Below are 10,180 nucleotides of genomic sequence, written 5' to 3' on the forward strand. Positions count from 1 at the left end.
ACCTATCCCTATGAAATAATGAAAATAATAATATAAGGGAAGTAAGGTCAAATCCTCAGAGATTGAATTGCTATAACTTCTTGTTCCTCAAAATCTTGGGCACAGTCATGCCCAAGAAAAACAACATACCTAGAAAAAATAAAAAAGACAAAATTAAAAATATGGACAAATTGAAATTGTAAAAAGAAACAAAATTGAGGAAAGAGATTCTTCGATTTAAGGGATTTTGGCCTCTGGTTGTCTCGATCCTCCTTGGGTTCAATCCTAAACTTTTAGGTGATCCTTCTCATAACAGAATAAGCCAATTATAGTAGAAGAGGATGCCTACGACCACCAACTCAACTTAGATTTTAGACTTACGATTTAAAGGAACCTCACTCTAGCTAACCGTCACTTTTGTGGGACCATCTTACATTAGATCATCGTTTCTCAATGGCGAATGCCTCACATTTCATCTCTTGGGCTCGACAACCTCTAACACAGTAAGCTAGAGAATCGACTGTGCAACCTTCCCAAAATATACAAAGCGGCCGCCTTTGCACAAGATTAAAAGATCACTTTTGGAAGGACATGGACGAAAATGTCAGTCCTGTAATGCAGAGAAACGGTGAATACTCATTGAGAAGGCTAAGTGCAGGTTCTAAGCCTCAAGAACCTTTTTTGGGGAATCTCAATAACCTTTGGCTAGATGAGTTTAGTGGTTCATGCATTTTGAAAAAAAAAAGTTTAATAGAATGGAATTTTATTGAAAAATAGAAGGAACAAGAAGGCTAGAGCCTTCGGGGGAATGAGTGTTTTACAAAAAAGATGAGTAAGTATTCATGCCACTCCATCCCCTATTTATAGTACATAGAAAACCTAGTTTGTTCCTATTTAAACTCTAAATTATAAATAAAAATATAATTTGAAATTAAATCTAAATAATATCATAATAATCTTAACAATAATCCTAAAAATAAATTTCAAATTTAAATAGAGTCTTATGTTTATACATCTCTTTTTTGAATATTTGCCCCCAAGTCTTTCATACTTTGTATTTCTAGCACCACTTCTTTCCCATTTCGCATGCTGACCCATTTTATCTTTAAATTCACGCTTTTTGCCTCCAATTTCTTTTTACCTTCAATTTAGTCCCTACAATATGAAAACCCATAAAAACCCCAAATTAGTAGAATCATACTTAAAATGTATATGCAATTAACAAATAAAAGTATTTCATTTTAGAGTATTATCACTACCCAAGAGAGAGAACGACACTTCCAGCCCGATAGTTTCCTCTCAACTCTTTCCACGATTCCATTCCAAGTAGAAATCTTCCTTGGATCAACTCCTAATGGAATTCCCAAGTAATTGAACGACAATTCCTTTATCTTACACTTAGAAACAACAACCATTCTGTACATAAACTCCTCATCAATGCCAAACCCCACAATACATGACTTACGAAATTTAATACTTAACCTAGAGAAAATTTCAAAGCAACGAAGAATATACTTAGTATTCCTCACCACTTCCTTATCCGCCCTCAAAAATAAAATGGTGTCATCCGCGAATTGTAAATGTGTGAATGACTGACCAAGTATAACATCTTTTATCCCCTCAATGATCCTCATTTCCTCAGCTTTATCCATCACCAAGTGCAGTACTTCCATCACTAGAATAAATAAGAATGTTGATAATAGGTCCCCTTGTCTGAGACCTCTGTAGATTCTAAACTCATTTGTGACCATATGATTGATAAGTACCGCTGCTCTCGCTGTTGACACACACTCCAACACCCAACCAGTCCACCTCTTTCCAAACCCCATTTTCAATAAAACAAGCTCCAAAAAATCCAAGCGCACACAATATTAAGCTTTGGAAAAATCTAGCTTAAAAATCATATATCCCCCCGCACCTTCCTTCTTCTTAACCGAATATATTATCTCATTTGTGATTAATATTCCATCGAAAGTTTGTCTTCCTCGAATGAATGCGCATTGTGTATCACTTACCATGACCCTAATAATATCACATAATCTTCTCGATAGAACCTTCGCCATAATTTTGTACAATGAACTCACCAAACAAATTGGTCTGAATTCGAAAATGTCATTCGGATTTTCATTCTTGGGTATGAGCGCTATGAAAGACGAATTAATGCTTATCTCCAACTTACCAATTTTATAAAATTCCGCCATCATTTCAAACAAATCCTTTTGTACAATCCTCCAACACTTTCTAAAAAACATAGATTAAATCCATCCGTGCCCGAAGCTTTGTTCTCATCACAGCTCCACACTGCTTCCTTAATTTCCTCCATGGAAAAGGTACCTCAAGTTTCAAAATTTTCGCTTCATTCAGCCTATTGAATTTCAATACCATATCCATTTTCCATTTCCTCAAAGGGCAGCTAAAGTGGTTTCTAAAAAAATTGAACATCTTCTCTTTCAGCTCTTTAGGTTCACAATACCAAGAATTGCCAATTTTCATCCCATGCACAATTTTCCTATTTACTTTAATCTTTACCGCCCTATGAAAAAATGTTGTGTTAGAGTCTCCATCTTTCAACCATGTCATTCTTGATTTTTTTTTCCTCCAAACAGATTCATTGAATTTAATTGCTTCCCCAAGTTCTAGATTCAACCTTTTCATCTCCACCATTTCCAACTCTGTTAAATCTCGATTATCGCTTTCATCATCCAACATCTTAATCCTCTCTTCAATCCCATTTATTCTTTTTTTCCAATTCATTTTGTGCATCACCATTCCATTTCCTACGAGCTCCTTTTAACTTCCTCAATTTCCTTGATATTCTACCATTCATGCTGTCCATTTCATTCCATTCTTTTTTAATTAAACTCGGACACTCCTTTTTGCTATGCCACACGTTTATAAACTTGAAATGTCTCAGACCCCAATCCACTGCTCCGTTAGTTAACAAAATCGAAATATGATCCGATACTTATCTTTTTAGTCCCTGCTGTTGAAGATCTTCAAAATGTTCTAACCATTCTTCATCCACTAGAAATCTATCCAGCCTACTTTTCTTCTTTTCTGGTCCATACCAGGTAAATTTTTTCCCCATCAATGGTAAATCCACCAATTTGCATTTGTCAATAAAACTCCCTAAATCCTTCGATCCCTTTAATAATCCCACACAGTTGCTTCTTTTGCTCCTGTTACTAACCGTGTTAAAGTCACCTCCCATAATCCAATGATTAGTAAACTGTTTTCAAACCTCAATCATCTCCTCCGATAAAATCTTTTGTTCCATCAACGTGCTGGGCGTATACGCATTGATCAATATTCCTTCCCAACCTTTGGACAACCAATTCCCTTCCACCACTACAAATCGATTAACACAATATTCCTTATTCATCTAAAAATACCCTTTATCCCTTATTGTAATTAACCCTCCCGAACGACCTACTGCTACCGCATACCTAAAATCAAAGTTGTCGTCCCCCCAGATTCTTCTAATTAGATCCCCGGACACTACCTCTAATTTTGTTTCCTGTAAAAAAACATACTTTTACCCTGTGCATTCTAACTAATCTAGTCACCATTGTAATTTTGACCTCTGGTCCCAGACCTATATTCAAACTCGAATATTCCAACCAATATTCCAAGATAAATCAAAACAGCAAATTCAAACTCGCACCTGTTGTTGCACTGGGGCTTTATTTGTTCTCTTCAGGTCCTTTGCTACTGCACTTCGAGTCTCATTATATCCTCAATGACATCCATTTCATCTCCCCTTACACTTAATCCCAATTTCTTCCCCACTTCCTAGGTTTTCTTTGCCTCCCTTAAAATTACCTTCTTCCTGTTGCTGATGTCCGAGTCTGACAATGATAAATTCATGATTTTCTCTTCACCCCTTAACATTGTCCTACCATTTTCCTTTCTCCAAATTTTATCCCTCTTTTGTTTCTCCTTAGATGTCAGCACCCTATCCTAAATGCCTCGCATGGAATTAATTTTTTTATTAAATTGTTTCTTCTTCTTTCTACTTCGGATTGTATTTAAGAATACATCTGCAATCTCCTGGAAAATCCCCTGTCCCCTTGATTCCTTTTCTTCTGATTTGTTTTTAGAATTTTCTTTTTGTTGTCAAACTATTTTCCTCTCCCAAAATCAACTTTTCATTTCTAATTGAGCCCACACCCTCTTCCATATCCTCATGTGCATCTGATCCCCCACTCGAGCTTATTACAAGTGCCAGACCCATATTTACTAAGTCCTTTCTAGCCCGGTCCATACTTCTATTGTCTCCAAATTCTCCTTCAACTAAATTTCCATTAGTTTGGTGCCAGTATACTAAAGGAAATTTTGAAGGAATATGAAAAGTGTTCTGGACAGTGCGTTAATTTCAACAAGTCCACCATATTTTTCAGCACCAATACGTCAGAAGGAAAAATGAATGAAGTTTCGGCAAAATTGGGGGTTAGGATCTCAACAAACTTAGAACGATATCTAGGGCTTCCAAACATGGTTGGTCAACGGAAGAAAGAATCCTTTCAGCATTTAAAAGAAAAGATTGCTACTAAGATTGATGGATGGAGTACTAGAATGTTATCTCAAGGAGGTAAACAAGTCTTTATTAAATCGGTGCTACAAGCCATTCCAACTTACGCTATGTCATGCTTCTTATTACCAAAGACTCTTTGTGGAGAATTTGAAAATATTTTTGCTAAATTTTGGTGGTAAAAAACGCACGGTAGGAGAGTTATTCATTGGTGTCAGTGGAAGTACTTATGCCGTCCTAAAGAAGAGGGTGGATTGGGCTTTAGAAATATGGCTCAATTCAATGTCACTTTTAGCTAAACAAGGATGGCGTATTATAAACAATCCAAATTCTTTAGTAGCACAAGTACTAAAAGCGAAGTATTTTCCAAGTGTTGATTTTTTAAACTCACAGTTGGGGAATAATGTATCGTATACATGGAAAAGTATTTGGGCTGCTAAGGGCATTCTAGCAAAGGGCTTATGTTGGAAAGTGGGTTGAGGTACGAAAATTTCAATCAGTCGTGATTATTTGATTCCAGGTTTACCGCGTGATAGATTACCAGTTTTAAATTTAAATTTGAACGATAGTAAAGTTGCAGAGCTAATTGATTCAAGTAGCAGAACATGGAAACAGGAGTTGATTGAGTATACCTTTCCGGAGGATGTAGCAGAGATGATCCTCAGTATCCCACTAGCTGAAAGTCCATGAAGATTTCCAAGTTTGGAGCGTTGAAGCGACGGGTGAGTTCACAACACGGAGCGCCTATAAACTATTACAAAGCATTGAAAATAACCCTGAAGCTTATGCTTTACAAAACGACTACAAGGATTTCTACAGGAAACTATGGTTACTTGATCTTCCTTCAAAAATTAAAATTACAGTTTGGAAGATATCTTGGAATTTTCTAGCTACGCGTGCTAATATGCTATTTAGAAGACTGACGAATACGACAATATGTCCTCATTGTAGTTCAGGAACTAAAACCATGGACCATCTCTTCCGGGAATGTCCTGCTATAATAGCAGTATGGAGAGAGTTATCTTTTCATAGGTATTTGCAGGGCAATCAAATGAGGTTTCTACAGTGGCTAACCTGGGTTTTCTCACAAAGCTCGACTCCTCAGCATCAAATTTTTTGTGTAGCAGTATGGGCCATCTGGGGAGACAGGAACAATAGATTGCATAAAAAAGATGGTAAATTTGGAAAAGAAGTAGGGAGATTTGTTCATAGCTATATTTCAGATCTTGATGCAGTTGGTAAAAATAGGTTGGAATCTTTCATACCCGTAAAAATATGGATAAAGCCAGTGGATAGGGTAGTCAAAATCAATTTCGATGCAGCATACGATGGTAGACAAAGTAAAGCGGCTATTGGAGTTGTGGCCCGTGATAAGGAGGGTTTAGTTCTTCTATCATGTACGAAGGTTCATCAAAGAGTTTCCTCAGCCTTTGGGGCGGAAGCAATAGCCTGCCGGACAGCCCTCCAGATCGGCGTTAACATGTAGTGGGAAAAAGTTACTATTGAAAAAGATTCTTTATCAATAATAAGAAAATGTAAAACAAAAAGTCTTGATAAATCATTGGTTAGTGCGTATTTACATGATATTCATCAACTTCTGCTTAAATTCAAGGAGTGTAGGTTTGAGCATATCCCAAGATTAGCAAACAACCTTGCGCATATCTTAGCAAGTGAAGCTCTGAAGAGTAGTAGAGGAGCCTACCTGGTCGGACAAGTCCCTGAAGCGGCAGAAACCCAAGCTGAAACTGATAGGGTAAGAGAACCAGATTGAAAGAAGAAAGCGAGAAATGAAGGGAGGAGAGTATAGAGAAGGGAAAACATCAAAGTTATTTCAGCAAGCCCTAGAGTGATCTGAAGCGTCTTGGAAAAGTAAAGAAAATTGAAGAGACAAGACTGTTGTAGTCTTTTAAGACTGATTGGGCAGGTAGAACAGTAAACATTTATTAGTATCAGATTTTGCTTCCTTTTTCATTTTCCTAGGAGATTAGGTTTCCAATTTTTGTCTTTTAGTTTTCTTTTTGCTGGGCTCAATTGTTTTTAATTGGGTTCATTGGTTGTTTTTCTAGGATCTTAAGTGTAACATTTATTTATCTTTTAAAATAAAGCCCAATCTGAAACTTATTTCAAAAAAAAAAATTTCCATTAGTTTCGGCATCATGAATCATGATCCCCTTCATTTAATACCCCCAACATCTTTTGACATTCTTTTCCATCTCTATCAGTTTCAATGCCATCTTCCATAATTACTTCCTCCATGACATTTCGGTTGCCTTCCTGAGATTTCTCTGATTCCAATCCGATCGTCGATTCCGGTTCCGACACACTTTCTTTAGCCTCCTCCTGTCATACCTCCTTGTTCAAGATGTTGTTTTTAGATACTTCTGACCATCCCCTTTCTCTTACATTGATCGGAAAACTGATATCTCCCACCTCTAATGTTATTACTTCTTCAATCTGCATCGGTTGTTTGATTGAAATCAGCATCTCAATCTTCTCCTAGTTGGTTGTTTTTGTCAATTTCTCCCCTATCGAAATTAGATCGCCCCAATTGCCAGCTACCCTTTTGAACATTTCGTAATTCCAACAGCATGCACCATCAATTAATCAATTAATAATATAAGACATTATTATTGGTGTAAAATAAAAAAACATTGAAGGACTTGAAAATAAATACAATTAACTTTATTTTTATTTAAACATAATTAAATATTAATTATAATTATTTTATTTATCTTTTGGGTTTTAAGTTTTAAATTTTGGGTTTCAAGTTTCGGATTTGATGTTTTTCATTTATTTATGTTTAATAATTATAATTAATATTTATTTTAAACCCTTCAATATTTTTTTGTCATACACTAGTGATGATGTGTCATTTTATTATCAACTGGTGGTACATGAAATTTATGTACCAATGATACATCAAATATTCTCCCTAGCTATATATATATGTCTCCATCTCATAGTTTTTGTAACTCTGTTTTAAAGAGTTAACAGAATATCTCTTATATTAGATTTGGTTAAGAGTTTTGGGAAGATTTTTTAGAGAGAGTTTTGTGTTTTAGTTGGAGGGTTTTGTATTTAGGGTTATTTGTTTTGATTATCTTCATCTTGTACTTTTTAGATTTCTTTCTCATTAGTGAAGTCTCCTTTGCCCGTAGTTTTTTATCCTCTTAATTGAGGATTTTCTACGTAAATTTTGCATGTATGACTTTCCTTGATTTTCTCTTTCATTGTTTATATGGGTTGATCCCCAACACTAATTTCAACCAACAAACACACTCAAGTAGGATTTATTTAAATTAGATTGTATGCCCACACAACATTGATTGCATACACAGTTATGGTATTTAAATTAGCTCCATTGGCCATGGATTCTACAAGAAAGTTGTGTTGACATTGATGATTTAGATTAAGTTATTGGTGATGTCTGCATTGTCAAAGCCTCAGGTAGAATGTGTAACAGATGCCTTGACCATTGCTGACTTTTAACAATCCAGCATGTTTTTAAAACTTGGTGGTAGTTGCTGCTACCGGTTATGTATCGAGTTGCTGGGATGCTAGTTTTGTTTCATTGTGCTATTGGAGACATGGTTTGTTGAATTGTTGTTGGGAGTTTATTTGTTGTCAGATTTTCTATGTTATGGTTCCTGGTTTGTAGTTTGATGATACGATGGGTGGATGCGGAAGTTGGAGAAAACATAAACTATAAATTGAGTCAAAAGATAAAATAGTAAAGGCCATTCTGTTTTATTTTTCCATAATATTATACAAATAGTCAACCGTGTATATATACATGGCACTGACATGATTGTGAAGGCCTACACACTTTCTATTAGTTGTACCGGCTATCAAATTTTTTTTATTATAATTGTAGTACAGGTAAATGCAGCAGCAGGCAGCACGTTATTATTTAACTTTGATAGCCTTAATTACCAGCATAGCTTCACGAAGAAGCAACGGCAGTTAAGCCTCTAACTCAAATGATGCCTTCATTGTGGGTGAACGGCTCCCGGCATCAATTTCAATAGATGCAACGTACCCAAACTTTGTAACTTTAAATTTGGGTTTTCCTCTTTTCTCAAGGTCGGTTTTGATTTGCCCCCAGTGAATAGGTTGCCTTTGGATATCAGTATAGACCTGCAGCATGCATGCAATTAATCATAGATTAAATGATTGTGTATACCCATTCTAACTAGTTAATTAATGATAAGATTGAATCGAGTGCGATATATACCTTGCTGTTCTCATCGAGAGGGTTGCTCCAGGCAACAACCCACTTAGTTCCATCACGTCGCCTGTACACAAGACCAGCAACTGAACCATGACTATCAGCATCATCAGTCACTGATTCATGTGTAAACTCTCTCGCATCTCCATCTTCAATTATTTCTGGGAAATCAGCATAATGAGAGCCTTGCCAAACTTTCTTGTCCGTCAAGGTTATAGCTTCGCTGGAAGAGTTCCAAAGCTTGCCGTTTGTGGTTTGTTGAGCATTTTTCTGAGAAGCAGCCATGGTAGCTATCTATGTGCTATGGTTTGGTTGTGTTATGCTTCAAATATTGCAATACACACCTACTTATATACTAGTGTACACCATGCATGCATTGTCCATAACAACAATGTTTATGCGCATGAAATTTGTAGACTGCATTCATATCAAAACTTTTTTTTATTCGTATTCTTGATGTGTCTTTTCACTTCTAAGTAAACATTCTTTTCAATTAAAGAAATATATTTTAACGTATTTGAATTTTTGATAAATTATTTTTAAGTATATAATTTTGTATTATAATTAACAATATAAAGGGTAAACCACTTCCAATGTGACCTAAATTATTATTAAGTTTACATTTTCTCACTCAATTTAAAAAGTTACAACATGATCTTTATATTATTCAAAAAAATTCATTCTAGGTCATTGAGCTATTAAAATTGTTGTGGTATGGCCTTCTTTATTCACACTACTTGCATCTATCGAAAGCTCTCATTTCCCTTCTCTTCTACAATTCACTTTTTTTTTTCTTGAAATAAGTTTGCACATCTCAATCTGTGAACCAAAATTCAAACAGCTTTTTTCTTCGATCATTGACATTGATCGTTAGATCGACTTGGATCTAAAATATGTTCTCTTACTTGTCAATGGGTCTTGATCCACCGTAGCGATCGTCGAATCATCATTTGAAGCTTGCTAGCCGGACTTTTAAAATAAATCTTAACAACCTAGTGTCTTCACTAAAAGCTTTCGAATAGTTGAGTGACTTAAATGAAAATTTTCAAATAGTTTAGTGACAATTTTATAACTTTTTGAAATTGAATAACCAAAATATAAATTTACTAATAATTTAGTAACCTTAAATGTAATTTACCCTAATATAAAAGTATAATTGTTAGGTACCAAGATTAAACCCACATCATATAATTAAATAAATAAATTTCAACGGATGTATTATATAAAAATTAGTACATAATAATAAGTGTCATCTCTAAATTAAAATTTCCATCATATGAATTTGAATTTCTAAAATATCCTTTAATCTTAATTATATATTTTAAACAAATATTTTTAAGAATTGTTCAAATAATTTATTCTACTAACTAGTGTCAGTTGCTAGTGCTTACAAAACTCCATGTCCACCATATGAATCTTGTGTAGATTTATATACTACTTAT

The 10,180-nt window shown here is 35.1% G+C and overlaps 2 protein-coding genes and 1 long non-coding RNA gene across 3 annotated transcripts; all 3 read right to left on the reverse strand.

Moving 5' to 3' along the window:
- Positions 1-1,220: 1,220 nt before the first annotated feature.
- LOC105766924 (uncharacterized) lies at positions 1,221-1,808 on the reverse strand. The gene has a single exon (XM_012586468.1). The coding sequence runs from the start codon at positions 1,806-1,808 to the stop codon at positions 1,221-1,223; it is 588 nt and encodes a 195-aa protein (XP_012441922.1).
- Positions 1,809-5,146: 3,338 nt separating this feature from the next.
- LOC105770960 (uncharacterized) lies at positions 5,147-5,984 on the reverse strand. Its single transcript, XR_001126354.2, has 3 exons — positions 5,776-5,984; positions 5,585-5,647; positions 5,147-5,502 (listed from the first exon to the last, which is right to left on the reverse strand). It is a non-coding gene; the product is annotated as an uncharacterized LOC105770960 (long non-coding RNA).
- A 2,219-nt stretch (positions 5,985-8,203) lies between these two features.
- LOC105770958 (uncharacterized) lies at positions 8,204-9,053 on the reverse strand. Its single transcript, XM_012592341.2, has 2 exons — positions 8,745-9,053; positions 8,204-8,647 (listed from the first exon to the last, which is right to left on the reverse strand). Exons 1-2 carry the CDS (start codon positions 9,021-9,023, stop codon positions 8,474-8,476), a joined length of 453 nt encoding a protein of 150 aa, XP_012447795.1. The 5' UTR covers positions 9,024-9,053; the 3' UTR covers positions 8,204-8,473.
- Positions 9,054-10,180: the final 1,127 nt, after the last annotated feature.

This window comes from Gossypium raimondii, chromosome 5 (genome assembly GCF_025698545.1).
Source record: "Gossypium raimondii isolate GPD5lz chromosome 5, ASM2569854v1, whole genome shotgun sequence".
Classification (NCBI taxonomy): Eukaryota; Viridiplantae; Streptophyta; class Magnoliopsida; order Malvales; family Malvaceae; genus Gossypium; species Gossypium raimondii.

Bases quoted from the DNA above. Each gene is read 5' to 3' on its own strand.
- LOC105766924 (XM_012586468.1), bottom strand. From the start codon at position 1,808: ATGGGGTTTGGAAAGAGGTGGACTGGTTGGGTGTTGGAGTGTGTGTCA.
- LOC105770958 (XM_012592341.2), bottom strand. From the start codon at position 9,023: ATGGCTGCTTCTCAGAAAAATGCTCAACAAACCACAAACGGCAAGCTT. The intron at 8,648-8,744 runs GTATATATCGCA...TGCATGCTGCAG, and splicing joins CTCTCGATGAGAACAGCAAG to GTCTATACTGATATCCAAAG.